Source organism: Elaeis guineensis, chromosome 7, assembly GCF_000442705.2.
Source record: "Elaeis guineensis isolate ETL-2024a chromosome 7, EG11, whole genome shotgun sequence".
Taxonomy (NCBI): Eukaryota; Viridiplantae; Streptophyta; class Magnoliopsida; order Arecales; family Arecaceae; genus Elaeis; species Elaeis guineensis.
The window spans coordinates 86432816-86452740 of NC_025999.2; the positions used below are offsets into that span (position 1 = coordinate 86432816).

A 19925-nucleotide genomic window follows, 5' to 3' on the forward strand; every position below is an offset into this window, starting at 1 on the left:
AATGGCTCTATTTACTTTAAAGCTCAATTGCTAAAAAAAATAGCTTTAAAATAATAATAATAATAGCAATGATACTTAATTTTGATATTTTTTAAATCATATTTTAATTATAAAGTTGAAAAAGGTCAAATTGGGTCCCATTAAGTCAAAATAAAGGCCGCGGCCGAACGCCTTTGCGCTCGACTAGAAAGCCCAACGCCTGGACAAACGCGGAGCCATCGTCCAACTTTCCGTCAGACGCTGGCAGTTCCGTGGGCCCACATCCCCATGCTAGCGTGAATGCCAAGGAGTCATCATCACCGTACAGCCGTGGATCGGACCAGGGTAGTACTTTTCGGTGGCCCCTCGTCCCCTGCTCGCAGAACCGTCCGTTCATATCTGAAACCTCGCCCCGGATCCCACGACAGCCGTTAAGAGCCGTTTGATTCGATCAATAAGGAATTAGTTCATCGCGGCAGTGACGCTTGGCATGGACAGTGCGGGTACGGACAATAAGATGGCCTTCATGGAAGTGCCCACCGCCCACACCCCACGCAAGTCACCAGTTCACCACATGGAGTGGGCGGAGGAGGGGCCCAGGACACGTCATCACACGATCCAGTCTTGTGGCATCCAATCTGGACCATTGAAACCATGGGCCCGTCAATTAAATAGCATTTGGGAAATTGGCATTGTCGTCGGTCGCTTTGTCAGTTGTCAGCGGCCGGTTTGTTTCGGCGTCCTACCCAAGAGATGGAAATAAAGCAGGCGGACAGGGATAGGTAGAGACGTTTCTAAATCTTATTTAGATTCTGAATAAGAATTAAGGACTTAATTTAATGTGCATTTGACTTTTGAAGGATTTTTTGCTATTTGTATTTTATCTGCTTGTATTTTATATAAGTTTCTTTCAAGATTTTGCTATCGCGACTTGGATTTTCTCCATGTTAATGGTTTTTATATGGATTCTAACGATTCCAAGGGCTTGACTTTGACCGTTCGATGGAGTAACGAATGGCATCTGCCCGTTGCGAGATTAGTCTACAAAGACAACGGTATGGTACAAAAGTATTTTGGCCATCAAATGACCTGCTACTATGTGAACTTAAATATTCTCGTGTTTTCTCTTCCCAAAAAAAAAAAAAATTCTCGTGTTTTTATGGTCTCTTTGGATGCTCATATCCAATTTCTTTTTTTTTTTTTTTTTGGTAAAGACGTATCCAAATTCTTTAGGGTATCCTCCCTTTGGCTGGAAGTGAGAATTAAAAACATGTGGTCTTCGAATTGCGTCGATCCCTCTGTCCACCGTTATAATATTGTTCTGACTTCTTGCCTGTTGAAATTTATCTAAGAAATATATGACCTTGGCTTTTGATAGGCCCATAATCTCAAGTAAATTTGATTTTGATACCATTCTATTTGAATGCACCGTGAGAACACGTTCCACTCAGAGATACTATACGTTTCTAACTTTGTTTGCAATGGGTTCGACCCCTTCAAATAAGCAAAAAGATGACAAGCATGCTTACATACCGGTTGTTCTATAGTCGCAATAATTTAACTAAACATATACAATAATTTAGAGAATAAAAAAATGTTTTATGCTAAGATAAAAAAAAAGCATGTCTTCATGACGTATTCAAAATTTCATACAATAACATCAATATATAGTGATCCTAAGTAGCGAAGTTGAGATGATTTGTCAGTTTGATATCTTATTATTTGATGATCTTAAGGGTATTTGAAATAATTTAGCAAAAATTAGGCTGAATTTCCTAATGTATTCGTGAATTGGGCAGCCTATTTTTGCACGGCTCTTATCAACCCAAAACCTCTGGTCTGAATTCCATGGGAAGGAAACAAAGCTTCATGAACCTTCTTTTCTTCCCACAAACTAATAAGCCCACATGAGGAGATTTGAGCTGGAACTTTGGCATGTCCTTAAAAGATGCAGGCTAGGTGGGTCATCAGGCTTGAATCATATAGGAATATCCAAACAGACCTTAAGTGCTTGTTGGGTACTCTAGCATGATCAGGTTAAATTTCTTGTTGGATTTATGGATTGGTCATCCATTTGAGCATCTCTTATATTAACCCAACACCTCCAAATCCAAATCCCATGGAAAGAAAAATAAATGACGTCTATAGATATTTTTTTTCTTCCTACAGGTCAACAGACCCATCGGCTGAGATCTAGACTGAGATTTGGACATATATCAAAACAGAAATAAGATATACATCATAGCAGTCAAGGCTGATTACATGTAAATATAAGATTGTAACAATAGAGGGGGAGGGGGGGCTTTCGCCGAACATTAAACTATATGAAACTTTTATCCATATTTTTGCTAGATTTTATTCATCAATTTTAAATTTTTTTGCAGTTGCAACTTAATCTGTCGTTGCTTCCTTTCTCGTGCAGGTAATATTTGAATAGAGAAAGTTTTTAAAGGTTCAAGATGGTAGTTTCATAATTTCTTCATTTTTTATGATGATGAAAACGGTTGGCATATTTGCACATTCATCCAATCAACCTATTCGTTGTTCTCTTTTTTATTTTTTTTTTGAAATACTACTTGTTGTTCTCTTTTACTTAGAAAAGAGGCCAGCACAATATTTATTATGGTATAGAAAGAAGGGCATCATTAATCCCATATTGATTGGAGTCAAAAAAGAATGTGACTTATTAGAAAGAGACTATTCTTCTCACATAAGATATCTTTTAAAGAGCAAAATCGTGAGGCCCAAAACGGCTCATATAGTCCTCAGACTATAGGTCGTAGGTCAAAATGGATAATACTTGAGGCCCAAAATAGCCCATATAACCCCCGAACTATGGGTTGTAGGCCAAAATAGATAATATCTTGTAGATCAAAATGGATAATACCTCATGTGCTTAACTATGAGTTTTTGACTGCAACAGTGTCCAATCTCAACTTTACCTCTCACTTGATCTCTCTGAACATGACCATGGCTCCATAATCCACCACCAAAGCACCTGGCCATAATCATTGACTAATAGATCTACCTATGATGGGCAAAAGTGGTGCAATAGGGTGAAGTTTGGAAAATCCCATGATTTTTTATCTTCTTCCATTGCCATTAATGGCAACTCATTAGAGAGAGTTTACATCAACCATCTAGTCCATACTAACCATTGATAAACATTTTGTTGAAAAGAGGCCACCAATGGTAGATTGTGGGAAATCTTTTTCTTTAAATTTAATCAAATCGCGGGATAATCCTCTCTCCCATTGTTTTTAAAATCCCACCGTAACCCTACAACTAGAATATTGACAATTATTTGATCCGAGTAATGAGTATAAACAGAAAATTCAAATTTATCAACTCCTTATATTTGGTTTGAGAGAGTTGGACTATCGAATGAGAATAGAAATGAATAATTGCTATTTCAACCATTTAGTTGGAGGAACTCTCATTTTCATTTTGATTCTAGAGAGATGAGAATATTTCGATCTATTAAAATTCAATCTATATTTAAATCTCATTTGATTTCTGTCTTGATTTTGATTATGAACCAAATATTTTGAAGAATATGATCATCTTGATTCTCATTTTAATTCATTCCGATTCTGATATTAGTCACGCACCAAATGCGCCATTAGTTTCTAAAATCTCCCACCTCCTCCGATGCCCATGCATCCTCTTTGCCTGTGCTACGGACCAAGCCTCCAAACTGAGGTTCCCCTTATCCTCTTCTTCCTCAACCACATTTTCCCCCTCCATCTCTCCTCCCAACTTCCATTCCTCCCTCTTATCCTTCTCTCCTTTCTCCCTCCGCTGCTACTCCCCCTCATTTCCATCCGAACAAGAGAGATACTGAGTTGAAATTCAGCTAGAGCTATTTACAGGGTTTCCAACAGCCCCTTAGTTTCCCATTTATTAGTGACCGGCGAGGCTTGCTTTGGGCTTGTCTACGCTTGGTAGATTTGCTACAGGCCCGTTCCACGCCCAGCTCAGTGATGCCCTAATTCCGTGCCGAAGCACGTATCCTTCCCGAGTCGCCCCCGACTGTGGCCGTCTCTCTCGTCCTGCATCCAATGTTTCCGATCGATCCCAAATGAGATGGAGAACTGCCGCCGCCTTCTCCTCCCTCGAATCCCTGTTTCAAGCTCTCTCCGCCACCCGATCCCTTCCCCAGATAGCCCAGCTCCACCAGCAACTTCTCGTCCGCGGCCTCGCCCCCGCCCCCTTCCGCGCCACCAAGCTCCTCCAGCTCTACGCCGATGCCAGCGACCTCCCCTCCGCCCTCCGCCTCTTCGCCGCCCTCCCTCGCCCCTCCGTCTTCGCCTGGACCCCCATCCTTGCCCTCTTCTCCCGCTCTGGCGACCACCTCCGCTGCCTCGCCGGTTACGCCGCCATGCGCTATGCCGCCGTCGCTCCCGACGGCTACGTCTTCCCCTCCGTCCTCCGCTCCTCCGTCGCAGCCGCCCACCCGTCCGCGGTCCACGCCGACGCCGTCAAATTCAGGTCCGACGCCGTCCTCCCCGTCCGCAACGCCCTTGTCGACGCCTACTCCAAGGTCGGGGACACCGTCAGCGCTCGCTGTGTCTTCGATCTGACGGACGGCCGTGATCTGGTCTCCTGGAACTCGATGATCTGCGGTTACGTCAACGCTGGGTGCATCGGATTGGCGCGGGAGCTCCTGAGGTCCATGGAATCAGACGGCTGCGAACCCGATCTCGTGACGTGGAACATAGTAATGGATGGCTACAGTCGCGCTGGCCGCAGCGACGAGGCGCTTAAGATCTTTGATCAAATATCTGATCCGAATGTCGTCTCTTGGACCACGCTGATATCATGCTATTCTCGTTGCGGGAATCACGAGGCGGCACTGGCGATTTTCAGAAGGATGTTGAGTGCGGCAACTATTCCGCCGGACCAGGATACTCTGTCCTGTGTCATCTCCTGCTGCCGCAACGTGGCACGTTTAGCCAACGGCCGAGAGGTTCACGCCTACGGTCTGAAGACCATGGCCGCGGACGCGTTCTATAGCTCCGCCGGAGCAGCATTGGTTACGATGTACGCTAGCTGCAATAAGCTCTCGACGGCTGAACAAGCATTTCTGATGATGGACCCCGCCGATGTCGTGGCATGGAATGCGGTGATCCTCGGATTCGCCCATTCTGGGTTGGATCATACAGCGTTGGAGTATTTTAGAGACCTGCAGTCGCGAGGCAACCGAAGTGACGAGACCACGGTGGCCACCATTCTTCCGGTGTGCGATCTGAACCTAGGCAAGCAAATCCATGCCCACGTGGCACGGCACCATACCGGATCCTCCCCCCTCGTGTGGAATGCACTGATGAACATGTACGCAAGATCAGGGTGCATCAGGGATGCTTATCTGGTGTTCTCCCGCATGGTTTCACGGGATGTGGTTTCATGGAACACGATGATTGGGGCATATGGGTCACATGGGCTGGGGAAGGAAGCACTCGAGCTCATGGACTTGATGAAGGGGCTGGGGCCCAAGCCCAATGCCATAACGTTCACTAACGCTCTCATGGCCTGTAGCCATTGTGGCATGGTGGACGAGGGGCTCGAGCTCTTTGAGAACTTGAGTCAGAGCTGGGGTTTGGTGCCGACGATGGAGCAGTATGCTTGCGTGGTGGATTTGCTCGCTCGTGCTGGCAGGTTTGGGGAAGCGGCAGGGTTTATCAGGAGGATGGCGGTGAGGCCCAGCAAGAGTGTGTGGGGAGCGCTACTAGCGGCGTGCCGAACGCACCAGAATGTGGAGTTCGGACGGTTGGCCTTTGAGCAGTTGGTCCTGTTGGAGCCGGAAAACCCAGGGAATTATGTAACGATGTCAAATATATATGCCAGGGCAGGCCAGTGGGAGGATGCCAAGAAGGTGAGGAGAATGATGGAGAGAAGAGCGTTGGTGAAGCCGTCGGGTTATAGTTGGATTGAAGCCACATAGGGGAGTGCGTACAAATCCATTGTTTATGTTTCTTTGAAAGGAGAAAGATGTATGTGAGAACATCAAATAGGTGATAGTTACAAGGAAAGGAAAAACCCAAACACAATATTGGGTCGAGCTTTGGGCCTCGCCGGATAACATTTTGGTGGGGACTGGACTTAAAATCAGGACCCATTCAAGTCCAGGTTGGGTTTTAGTCAATGCAGGGCCCGGGTATTTGTATTGATTCTTGCATGATTTGTATGAATTATTCTAGTCTTGTATATCATGAGATATAATTGTCTTCTATGATCATATATGGATGATTGGATCTTGTTAAAGAGATTTTTTTTTTCTGAAATCTGAAACACGAGTGGGGTTACGTGGACTCCTTTGGCCCAATCAGGTTTGGCCAGGCTGGCCCCATTGGACTTCAAGTCAGGCTTGGGTTTGATACGGTCCAGAGCTTGGAAAAGTTTCTCAGGAATGCGCCCAACTCAAAAGTCTGAAATTTTTTTCCGCCTCATGCCCAGGTTACATGGAAGCCCAGTTCCTCAAGTTCGACCATGCTTGGCATCATAAGATGGATAACTGTCGCTCCTCTATCCTACTCCAATGTCACTGCCACCCTCTAATGGAAGGCCTTTGGATGCTTAAATTAACTAGAACTTTAAAACTAGAGAGAAAAATTTAGCAAGATAGCACCCTTTTTGTGTTCCAAAAGAACTTACCAAAAGATCCTCTATAGAAAATATATTATGTTGATAACCGGTAATTGCCATAGAGAATTATGGTTCACAATGTTGTTGTAGATAATAGATCATAAGTGGCATTAACTTGCAGATTATATTTTATCGTAACCATCGGGAGTTTCGTAGTAACCATCCGAAATTTAAGAAAGGTGGAATTAACACATTTTTCATGTAACAGCTCAAGATCTCCGTGACTTAAAAAGTCATTTGGCTAGGATCCAACCATGGGGACAATACTAGTCCGATGAAGTTGTCGGATGTTGGCCGAGGATGATGAAGATTGAGGATAAAGACCGAGGTGATGTGACCCCACAATAGGAATGAAGGCAAAATGACAGCATTTCACCTTGGATATATTGTAGGGATCACCGCTTAGTATAACGTGATGGAAATTTAGACAAAGAACCATTATTTATCCTTATGACCAAAAAAAGCAGCTTATTCTCTCCATGAGCGGCCATTTCAACCCAGTAGTCACACGTGGGAGCCAAGATGGTCCTTGGATTCCTTTCACCCAAATAGGCCGGTGAACATGTACAGATCTATCTAAGTTTTAAAAGATCTTGCACATAACTTTGATTCCTTTGTGTTTTGTTGGGGAAATTAGTTTCCTAGTCATGGGGTTTTCTTTGATCGGAGAAACTTAAAAGGAGAGGTGGTCCGTTGGCTTAAACAGAACTACAGCGTGCTAAATTACGAGGAGTCCTCAATTGACCAACTCCATAAAACGCGAATCACCTAATCTAACTAGCTACGTGAGAGACACACAAAATTCATGCTCTACCAAGCAAGCCAAGTTCAATTGGTAGTCGGACTATTTATTATTACCATGCAAAGATCCCCCACTTTGAAAATATTGCTAGTGATATCATGTGACAACATGGAAAGATACACTGGCCTTGTTCTATCCTTTTGAATGTTTCTGGTTTTCTGCTCGGCCTGAGAAACTTTTCCCCCCATTCTTTTTTTTTTTTTAATCTTTTACTTCTGATTTTCTGTGCAACATATTGGCAACTTTTAAGTAGAGCCTTTTGGCATGGAAGGACTATAGCAGCGTAAAGGCTCCCTGAGGACACTTTTGTCTTATGGTCGTGATCAGAAGCCAATCCCCTTGCTTCTCTCTCTCACTCATTGAAAAGCTTAGATTCCTTGGCTACTTTTTATCCCCACCCCCTTGCTTTCCCCAATAGCGCTGCCTGCGGCCATGCATGAGTGGAGCGCTCCTCGTCCTTTTGCACTTGAGATGGCTGGCTAAGGAAGTCACTGCACCCTTCGCCGATGAATGGCTAAAAAGTGTGCAATTACTTCCCAGGGACCACCGCAAAGGAAGCCCGGATCTCTAATCCCACGGACACTAATGAATTGGGCTAGTATTATTCATGACATTGAGTTACATTACCATTACAAAATAGCAACATGAAGTATGGTAAGATTATTTTAGATCACGTGATCTTGGCCAAGGCGAGAGATAGGACTTTAGTTGGTTTGTGTCTTTTATGTCAGCTATACTAATTCCCATTGCTAATCATCATGCATAACCAATTTCATTTTGTGTTTTCTCACCTCAAAAAATTTTATCTTATATGATTAAGTTCATGCAAGGAAACCAATTTGAGAAATGGATGCCATGGTGCATCATGCCCCATGATGATCAAAGAAGAAAATATTTAATGTTAATAGTGTATAAGAGTTACTTTATCGGCAGGAATTTGCAACTGATTTATGTGTGAGTATTAATCTATCATTAAGTGTTAGGTAAATTGATTCCAAAACCTTTGCCTCTACGGTAAGGGAAAAGATGCATGGTGAGCAATATTTAGGGCATGCATGGATTTTTCTATAAGATTGAATTAAAAATTCTATAAGATTTGTAGATTGAGCCGGCACAACCTATAAGATCACAAACTATGTGCTATGTTAGGCTTGTATTCATAAAATACTCTTAAATAATTTTGGAGTGGGGCAGCTCGATTTTCATAGGGAGTATTGGTGCACTAAACTGACCTTATAACACGTTGCATCATGACATGAGATCACTGAATTACCGATCTCAAAGTGTCAAAGTGACAGTAAATTGATTTGCTGACGAGTAGTGAGATCGTAAGTTTATCGATCTACAGGAAGGTACATTGGTAATATGTGTATATGAAACATCAGGTTCCAGGTAAGTTAATAACGGATCTCCTCTAGTGCACATCGGTCTGCAACTAATGTCAACTCCTTTATTATTATTTATAACAGTTGTCTTGTAGAGTTCATCTAAGATTCTATAACTAAAGATAAAGCTGGCCACCATCTTATACACAGCTGGCGGATACAATTAAGTATGACCTCACTTCCAGCTAATGTAAACAGTTATGTTCTAGCCCATTTATAGCTGACTCTAACCGTCTAACAAACTCCTCCAACGGCCTAATAAATTCTGTAACAACCTCACCAGCCTCTCTATAAATAGAGGGTCAGAGATCCTTCGAAGGTAAGTTCTAAGCTCAAACTAGAGTGACTCTGCCAGTGAAAATTTTGACAGTTCTTGAACAAGAACTCTAGTTCTTACAAAGTCCAATCTCTCTAGTTTCATATAAATTCTCTTGCTCCACTACTCTTTTCCACCACTTGTTCTTGGGCTCAAGACTGACTTAAACATCAGAGGGTCAAGAATCGGAGAATCCCTACCGATTTTTGACTTGTCTTGCAGGCTTTCTTGAAGGCGTTCTAGATCAGACTACGACGACCTCCAGCTCAGCTTCATTCGACAATATCCTCTGTTTCAAATTTTGAGCCTCGTAACAACAGATTGGTGCTAGAGGAAGGATACTGATTTTTTTTATGGAAAAGATGGTCAGAGCATAAGTACCAAACAATTCTTTGGCATCTCCATCCTCTTCGGACATTCTGCCAGAAGCTTCCTAGCAACAACCAGTTGTTGTTGATCCTCAACAATTCAGCCTATTTATTCAGCAGGTTCAAGTCCTGACAGTAGCTATTCAACAGCTTCAAAAGGATGATGAGTGACAAAACAAAAATAAGTTACTCTGAAAGTTGTTTCTCAATACAACCATCGATAAACCAGTCCATCAAAATGAATACCACATTGATGATGAGGTTGAGAGTGAATCTGCTCCAAACAATACAAAAATTCAACATTACAAGAAAATAGGGATTTAGCGATCGAAAATTTGATTGCAAAATAATAAAAATTGATTGCTAATTTATTTTGCGACCAATTGTGCGATCGATTTTAATCGATTATAAAAATTTTGGTTGCAAATATTTTACGATCGATTTTTTCAGTCATAAAATTTTATGATTGATTTAGCGATCGAAAAATAAAAAAATAATTTAAATTTTATAATATTTTATTTTTTAAAAATTGATTGTTAAAATCGATCATAAAATTGATTGCTAAATTTATTAAAATATTTTTTATTAATAAATTGATCACAAAAATAGTCACTAATTATTTTTAAATTTTTTTATTAATAAAATCGATGATAAAATCAATCGTTAATTATTTTTATTTTTTTAATTAATTTATCGATCGTAATATCATTCGCTAATTTTGTTGAAATATTTTTTATTAATAAAATTAATCATAAATCGATCACTAATTATTTTTAAAATTTTAAATTAAAAAATTGATTGTAAAATCAATTGCTAAATTTATTAAAATATTTTTTTATTAATAAATTGATTATAAAATTAGTCATTAATTATTTTTAAATTTTTTTATTAATAAATTTGATCATAAAATTGATCGTTAATTATTTTTATTTTTTTAAATTAATTTATCGATAGCAAAATCAATCACTAATTTTGTTAAGATATTTTTTTATTTATAAAATCAGTCACAAAATCGATCTTTAATTATTTTTAATTTTTTTAATTAAAAAATCTCAATTTATTTTTTAAAATATTTTAATTTTTAAAATTAATTGTAAAATTGATCGTTAAATTTTTATTTTATATATTTTTATTTTTATATTATTTTTATTATATTATTTTTATTTTTTATATATTTTATTTTTATATTATTATTTAAATAAGATTCATCTGGTGAGGTCCATGGAGCGAGGCGTGGACTCGAGGCATTTTTCATCCATTTCACACGGTCCACTTTGGATCGAGGGCTTTCTCCGTCCATTTATCGCGGCTCACTACGAGGGGAGGCCGTCATGGGCGGTCACTGGGGAGGGGGCCAGCATGGGGAGGTCGGAGGGGAGGGGGGCCATCACGGGAGGGCCGGTGAGGGGGGGCCATCATGGGTGATCACCGGGGAGGGGAGGGGGGCCATCGCGGGTGGGCCGACGTGAGGAGGCAGGAGGGGAAGGGGGCTATCGTAGGCAGGTCGGTGAGGGGAGGCTGTTGCGGGAGATCATCGGGAAGGGGATGGGGGGCCATCGTGGGAGGGTCGGTAAGGAGAGGCCATCGCAGGTGATCGTCGGGGATGGAAAAGGGGCCGTTGCGGGCAGGTCGACGAGGAGAGGCTATCACGGGCAGTTATCGAAAAGCAAAGACGTCACAGATGGGACGGCGAGGGTAGGCCAGAGGAGAGGGGAGGCCATCGTGGGCGGGCTAACGAGGGGAGGCCGTCGCAAGCAGTCGCCAGGGAGGGGAAGAGGGGCTTCAAGCACTGAGGAGGGGAAGAAGGGAAAAGGTCGGGGAGGCCATCGTGGATGGGCTGACGAGGGGAGGCCGTCACGGACGGACGATTGTCGGGGAGGGGAGGGGGTGCCATTGCGGGCGGGCCGGCCAGGGGAGGCCGTCGCAAGTAGTCGCCAGGGAGGGGAAGAAGGGCTTCAAGCACTGAGGAGGGGAAGAAGGGAAAAGGTCGGGGAGGAGAGGGGAAGAAGGCAGGTTAAAAAGAATAAATCGGTAGTGTCAATTTTTTTTTTCAAAATTCAAATTTACGATGGATTTTTTGGTTACAAAATATTAAAAAAATTATGATCAAAAAATCGATCGTAAAATATTAAAATTATTTTTTTAATCTATAAATAATTTTATGATCAATTTTTTGATCATAAATTTTTTTAATATTTTACAAGCAAAAAATTGATCGCAAAATATTTTAATTATTTTTTAATTTAAATATATTTATGATCAATTTTTTGGTTGCAAAATATTAAAAAAATTCATGATAAAAAAATAAATCATAAATTTGTTTAATATTTTGTAATAAAAAATTTATTTCATAATTTTTTAATATTTTATAAATTTATTTTACAATCGAATATAAATTTTTTTATTTTTTTTGAATATGATATAATTTTAAAAATTAAAATTTATATTCATCATTTATTATCTAAATAATTATCATTAGAGTATCATCACAAAAAATTATCTTGATCCGATAGCCCTAGCTATATCGATAAATAAAATTTGATTTCGACTGTCACGAACGATCACATGATGATCTGATAGATAGAAACCATCGATGGATTCAAAAATTTATAATGATGATTTCGATAAAATTTATAGCATACTATCAAAATTTTACTTCAATCAGACATCATTATCATAGTCAATTTAGCATAGAATTATTTGGACCGTTAAATAAAAAATGAGTGATCAAAAGATCAAATGACGTCTGATTATTAGATAATTTTTTAGATAAATAATCTTTGCTACTATTTTGATCATTTGTACGGTGATGATCATAAAATTTAATCCACATGTATATGAACTATCCAAAACTATATATCTCTTGATACTCATTCTTAAATTTCTTAAGTAATTATACTTGTACTTTTGTAAGATCTGCTGAACATGGATGGTTCGTATATGTGTGATTTGGATTTAATGATTATCACCATATAGATGATTAAAGTAATAGCAAAGATCATTTACTTAAAAAATCATCTTATAATTAGATACCGTTTGACCTTTCGATCATCATTTTTTATTTAATGATCCAAATTATTTTGTATTAAATTGATCATGATAATGATATCCGATTGAAGTAAAATTTTGATAGTATACTATAAATATTATCAAGATCATCGTTACATATTTTTAGATCCATCGATAGCCTCTATTTATCAGATCATCATGCGATCGTTTGTGACCGTCGAAATCAAATTTTATTGATCGACATAGCTAGGACAGTCGGATCGAGATAATTTTTTGTGATGATACTCTAATGATAATTACTTAGATAATGAATGATAAAGAAAGACTTTAAATTTCAAAATTATATCATATTTAGAAAAAAATAAAAAAAATATATTTGATTGGAAAATATATTTACGATCAATTTTTTGGTTGTAAAATATAAAAAAAATTTATGTTCAAAAATTTGATCATAAAATTTTTAAATTATTTTTTAATCTATAAATAAGTTTACAATTGATTTTTTGATCATAAAATATTAATTTTATGATCGATTCATAGATTAAAAAAATAATTTAAGTATTCTATGATCGATTTTTTGATCCTAATTTTTTTAATTTTTTATAATCAAAAAATTGATCATAAATATATTTAAATTAAAAAAGTAATTAAAATATTTTGTGATTGATTTTTTGGTTATAAAATATTAAAAAATTTATGACCAAAAAATTATTACAAAATTATGCATGGATTGAAAAAATAATTCAAGTATTTTGCAATTGATTTTTTGATCATAATTTTTTTTAACATTTTACAATCAAAAAATTGATCATAAATATATTTAAATTTAAAAATAATTAATATATTTTATGATCAATTTTTTGATTGCAAAATATTAAAAAAATTTATAATTGAAAAATCGATCACAAAATTATTCATAATTAAAAAAATAATTCAAATATTTTGTGATTGATTTTTTGGTCATAAATTTTTTTAATATTTTGTAACCAAAAAATTGATTGCAAATATATTTAAATTAAAATAAATAATTAAAATATTTTACGATCAATTTTTTAGTTACAAAATATTAAAAAAATTTATGATCAAAAAATTGATCATAAATATGTTAAAATTAAAAAAATAATTAATATTTTATAAATTTTTTTTATATTCAAATTTTTGGTTGCCAAATTGATCGTAAAATTTTAATTTTGTAATTAATTTTATAATCAATTTTTTTGATTGCTATATTAATTTTTTTATTATCGATCATAAAATCGATCATAAAATTTTAATTTTGCAACCGATATTTTATGGTCACTGTATTAATTTTTTTTAGTAATCGATTATAAAATATTTTGGTTACAAAATTGGTTGCAAATTTTAATCAAAAAATTCGATCACAAAATCAATCGCAAAATCATTATTTTCTTATAGTGCAGAAAGGGGATAATTCAGAGCACAAGATTCAAGATCTTGAGAAGCGCCTGATGGAGATTCAAGTAGGAGGTTGATTTCAAAGTAAAGATGGCTTTAATTTTTTATCTCTCTTCTCTCCAAAAATCTTGAGTGAGCCAATCTCAAGTCAATTCAAAATGCCTATTGTTTAATCATTCGATGGCTCCACCGTTCTAATGAATCATATTGAGGGCTATAGAGCTCTCATGGCACTGTTAGGGGCCTTTGATGCCCTATTGTGTATCATCTTTCTTGCCATCCTCAAAAAGATAGCGATGGTATGATTTTCTGGATTTTCACAGGGATTCATTTCTTTTTTTGAGCAACTCAGGTGACTTTTCATTGCCTTCTTTGATAACAACCAGTCTCATTTCAGGTGTACGGATAGTCTATTCTCTATCAAGCAACAGGAGGGAGAATATCTCTGAAAGTATGTGGCTCGTTTTAATGCAGCCACTCTTAAAGTTCAAAAGGATTTCAATGAGGATGTTTCCATGTCTGTCTTAAAGCAAGGGCTCCAAAGCAATCGCTTGGTGTTTTCTTTAAATAAAAATTTTTCGGACACCTATGATAAAATGCTTGGCCATGTTCAGAAGTATGCTCAGGCTAAGTGCTCGGGCTAAGGAAGAAGATGCCATTATTAAACAGGTCAAGAAGCATGAAAATGAAAATAAACGACCGAAAGAGGATAATGGAGCTCAATAGAATAATGATTCCAATCGAACTTATAAAAATCCAAGGTCAAGAAGCCCCCCTCGATGTTTTGATTCATATACTCTTTTGTCTACCCCTCGAGCACAGATTCTGATAAAAATTAAAAGAGAAGGATATCTTCGAAAGCATGATCCTATGAGGGTTCCACCAGCAAAAAGAAACAAAAGAAAATACTATCGTTTCCATCGAGATCATGACCATGATATTGAAGACTATAGACAACTTCAGGATGAAATAAAGGCCCTGGTACATTAAGGCTATCTCAGCAAATTTGTGAGGCCAACAAAAATCATAGAATATTGATCTTAAATAGAAGATGACTCCAAAAATTACAACCGACCAATAGCTGGGGTCAACAATATGATATCTGACATACTGCAGAAGACTGATGATCCATCCCCTAAGGGATAGAAGACTAAAAATATTATTTCTTTTTCTAAAGATGATGTAAAGGGAGTTCAAACTCTCTATAACGAGGCTGTTGTCGTTTCTATGACAATAGCAAAATATGATATAAAAAAAATTTAGTTGATAATAAAAACTCTATCGATGTATTGTTCTATGATGCATTCTCAAAAATAAATTTAGTAGATCAACTAAAATAGATCGGTACTCCACTTGTCGAATTTTCAAAAAATTCGATAGTTATTGAAAGAGAAATTATTCTAGTAGTTATAGCAGGATAGGAATCAAAGCAGTCAACAATGCAGGTTACTTTTTTGGGAGTTAAGGTCTCATCTATTTATAATGCTATTTTTAGCCGACCTGATCTTAATGCTCTTAAAACTATTGTCTCCATGTATCATCTATTCGTGTGATTCCTGACTAAGGAAGGAATTAGAGAACTGCACGGAGATCAGACAGTAGCTCGATAATGTTTTATAATCACTTTCAAGATAAATCAACTTATAGAAATTACACTAGTTGAAGTACCAGATCCAATGGATGAGGTCAGAAAAAATTGAAGTGAGCCAGTTGAAAAACTTGAAATTATTCTTTTGAGAGATGATCAGAAAAAAATAGTTTAAATTGGGTCAAATCTTAAATCTGATTTAAAGAATAAAATAATCAAGTTTTTATGGCTGGACAAATATTGACATCTTTGTTTGGTCGGCTTCAGACATGCCTGATATTTCTGTCATTGTGATTGTCTATAAATTATATGTTGATCCAAAGTTCAAGCCAGTTCATCAGAAGAAGAGCAGCTTTTCTCCAAAAAGTCAAAAGACAATTGATGAGAAAGTTGATAAGCTCTTGAAGATAGAATTTATTAGAGAAGCTCATTATCCAAAGTGGATAGCCAATATTATTATGGTCAAAAAGGCTAATGACAAGTGGAGAATATGTATTGACTACACTGATCTCAATAAAGCTTGTCCAAAAGATAATTTTTCTTGATAAAAAATTGATCAACTAGTGAATGCCACTTTGTACCATAAACTCAATTTCATGGATGCTTTTTTAGGATATAATCAGATCAAAATGGCTCCAAAAAATAAAGAAGATACAGCCTTTATTACTGAAAGAGGTTTGTATTGTTATAAAATGATGTCTTTCGATCTTAAAAATATAGATGCAACATACCAGCATTTTGTCAACAAAATTTTCAAACATTAAATTGATCAAAATATGGAGATATATGTTGATGATATGCTAGTAAAAAGTATGGAGGAAGATCGACAAATTACCGACCTAGAGGAAGCATTTGAAGAACTCAGAAAGTATCAGATGAAGCTTAATTTGAACAAGTGTGCTTTTGGAGTGATCTCCGGTAAGTTTCTTGATTTTCTCATAAATCAGAGAGAAATGAAAGTAAATCCTGAAAAGATTCATGCATTATGGGAGATGAAATATCCAACTACTATCAGAGAAATTCAATAGCTTATTGGACGAGTAGCAATTCTCAGTCGATTCATTTCTAGATCAGCTGAAAGGTGTCTTTCATTCTTCAGAATATTAAAATAGATTAAAAATTTCAACTGAATAGAAGAATGCCAAATTACTTTTGAAGATTTAAAAAAATATCTTGACTCTGCACCTCTTCTCTCAAAACTAGTTGAAGGGAAAAAATTATTCATGTATATATCTGTCTCCCCTAATGTTGTTAGCTCGGTTCTTATATGGAAGGAAATGGGTATTCAAAAGCCAATCTATTACATAAGTAAATTATTACGAGATGCCGAGATTCGATACAAAAAAGTTGAAAAGATGATATATGCTTTGATCACATTGGCCTGACGACTTAGGCCATATTTTCAAGCTCATACAGTTATAGCGTTGATCGATCAATCATCATTGAGATTGGTATTATAGTGAGTTGATACATCAGGTCAAATTGCTAAATAGATTATAGAACTCAGTGAGTTTAATGTTCGATACCGACCTCGATCTGTAGTAAAAGATCAAGTATTAATCGATTTTATTATAGAGTGCACTATTCTCGATGATGAATCAACTTCAAAAAATCTTAAAAATATCAATAATTATTTATTTTGGATCCTACATGTAGATGGAGCTTCAAATTTTTAGAGAAAAAGTATTGACTTAATTCTAGCAAGTTCTGAAGGGTTTATTACCAAGCAAGCCTTAAGATTCAATTTCAACACTTCTAATAATGATGCTAAATATGAAGCTCTGACTGTAGAATTAAAGATGGCAAAAAAAACTCAAAGTCAGAAAGCTTACGAGATCAATTTGAAGCTAAAAACTTCATAATGGCTTGATATGTGTAGAATGTAAAGAAATTATCTAAAAATTTTGAGAAGCTTGAAGTCTTACAAATCACAAGGTTGGAAAATGTCTGAGTTGATGCCTTGTCACATCTTGCTACATCAAGATTTTCAGAACTTAATCAAAAAGTTTTGATTGAGTAGTTGGAGAAGCCTAGCATTGAAGTCCACCCTATTTTTTAGATCGATCATGAATCAAGCTAGATTGACCTCCTTGTGGACTATATAACTAAGAAAATTTTACCCGATGACCCCATTAAGGCTAAAAGTATTAAAAGACAAGCTCCATGGTATGTTCTACAAGAAGATTAGTTATATAAAAAAGCCTTGTTCACTTTCTTTAATTTGGTGTTTGAAACCATCTGAAGCTGACTGTGCACTTTGAAAAGTGCATGAATGAATATGTAGAAATCACATGGGAGGCAGATCACTTGCTTACAAAGTAATGTGACAAAATTATAACTAACCGACTATCCCCAAGGATGCAGCCAATCTTGTCAACAAATGCGATTAACATCAAAGGTGTTAGATATATGTCCTAGAAGCTAATATAGCTGACATATTATATTTTTTTAAGATATAAATTTATATTCAAAATATTGATTTCATCAATAAGTGGGCAGTATTTATTTTTATTCTAGTGTGATGTGTCTTTGAATCATCCAAAAAATTAATGCTTAAGATATATATTCTCAAGATGTTAAGAATTAGAGGCATATATAATTAATTCTTAAATTACTTTCGATCATAGTATCATCATAAGGACGGTGATCGATGCAGATAGATCGGTGCAAAGATTGCTTCCTTCGATGTAGATGAGTCTTTGATTTATGGTGTAAAAATACTGAGTGACAAATGTGGATAGTTGTTAGAAAATAATCAGTATTGAGCATGACCATATGAGAGATCACATAAATTTCTACTCAATCATCAGTAATTATCTCGATGCTATAGTTGTATGAGTAGTTCTTCGACCTGCGGTGCCACGACTACTCACAGTGAGGCTGCTGGAGTTTGATTGCACAAAAATATTGACTCTAGTCATATGAGTTTTTATGGTATATGTTGGCGACAGTTGATCCACTGTAGGAGTAAGATGAGTATCTATATGAAATCTATTGATCTTGATAGAGAAGAGAAATTTTATAAGATTTGAGACCTGAGTCTATAAGTTTGTGGCCACAGCAGTGTGATTGATGGAAAAGAGTTTTCATAAGAATCATAATTAGACTTGAGCTAATCAAATTTATCATATGACTGATGCTGAGATTTGACAGTTTATCCATGACCTGTCATCAAGTTGGGACTCATGATAGAGGAATTTGATTACATAGAAACTACACCTTGAGGTTTATTATTTGGTTCTGCTAGATTATCACTACATACTGTTAGGTGTTACTGATAGATTGTGAGAGCTCACTAAGATTGTTTTAGATCGATGATCCTTATTGAGTTAGAGTAGAATTATTTCGATCTATTGAAAAGAGTTTCAATGATATCATGATAGAGATCATGATATATCTCACTATCAGATAAAATTGAATCTATGAGGTCACACAAACAAAAAAACTAATTTGAATTGATCAATTAGACTTGAGAAGTTCTAATTGAATTAAGATTTAAAAAAATCCTATTGGATTTAAGAAAGCATTGCAAGCACATGATTAAATACAATTTCTTTTCAAACTTAGATTCCTTATTTGATAAAGATTAAATCAAGTTAAGCTACATGCATTAAATCTAATTCAAATTAGATTTGAAATTAGATTCAAGGGGCTCATTTGTTGGGTGCCAACATGCTTTGGATCAAACCTTTATTGTGTAATTTAATTTGATTAAATTGGGTGCACAAAATATGGTTAAATTAGAGGGATAATGGCTCCATCAAATCAGATTTGAATGTGGGCCATTGGATGGCTTGGATGGGGTGCACGCCCCATCCCTTATGGCATGTGGACATCATGTGGGCGCCAATAGTTGGCGTCCCCTCCCCTTTCCTTATTCGATAAGGACAAGTGATAAGATTTAAGATTTAAAAGGGGTCCTAATGAAATTAAGAATCCTCTTTGAATAAAGATTTAGAGTTTGGTTAGAACTCAAATCAAAAGCCTATATTAGGAGACCACCCTTTGACTTTTAGGAGCAATCAAACCCCAAGCAATCAGCCCACAAGGAGTCTTCACACCTCCCCTCTCTACCTATCTTTCTCCAATGCCCAAAGCTTGGGCATCCAAGCTTCTACACACCCAAATCTGGTTGGGCATTCCCTTCTTCTTTCTCTTCTTGGTTGGTGGCTGAAATACATCAAAGAAAATTCAAGGAAGGAGCAAAGGCTGATCAAGGAGTTGATCTAGAGGTCCAAAGGCTGATCAACAGTTGATCAATTACATGTGAAGAAATCAAGAGGATCAATCCATCTTGTTTTCACATAGATATCCGTGAGGTCGGGCATTTGCACGGCTAAAGTTGAACCTATTCTTCTTCTAGATCCAAGATTGAAGAAAAAAAAAGTGAAACATATATGTGATCCAATCATATGAT

At 36.9% G+C, this 19925-nt stretch overlaps 1 protein-coding gene across 1 annotated transcript; it reads left to right on the plus strand.

Moving 5' to 3' along the window:
- Positions 1 to 469: 469 nt before the first annotated feature.
- LOC105048679 (pentatricopeptide repeat-containing protein At3g16610) lies at positions 470 to 5923 on the plus strand. Its single transcript, XM_073260996.1, has 3 exons — positions 470 to 706; positions 884 to 1034; positions 3939 to 5923. Exons 1-3 carry the CDS (start codon positions 470 to 472, stop codon positions 5921 to 5923), a joined length of 2373 nt encoding a protein of 790 aa, XP_073117097.1.
- The last annotated feature ends 14002 nt before the right edge of the window (positions 5924 to 19925 follow it).

Coding starts and splice junctions, on each gene's coding strand:
- LOC105048679 (XM_073260996.1), top strand. CDS start 470: ATGGACAGTGCGGGTACGGACAATAAGATGGCCTTCATGGAAGTGCCC. Junction 707..883: donor TTGTCAGTTGTCAGCGGCCG/GTTTGTTTCGGC, acceptor ATTTTATATAAG/TTTCTTTCAAGATTTTGCTA. Junction 1,035..3,938: donor ATTAGTCTACAAAGACAACG/GTATGGTACAAA, acceptor GATTTGCTACAG/GCCCGTTCCACGCCCAGCTC.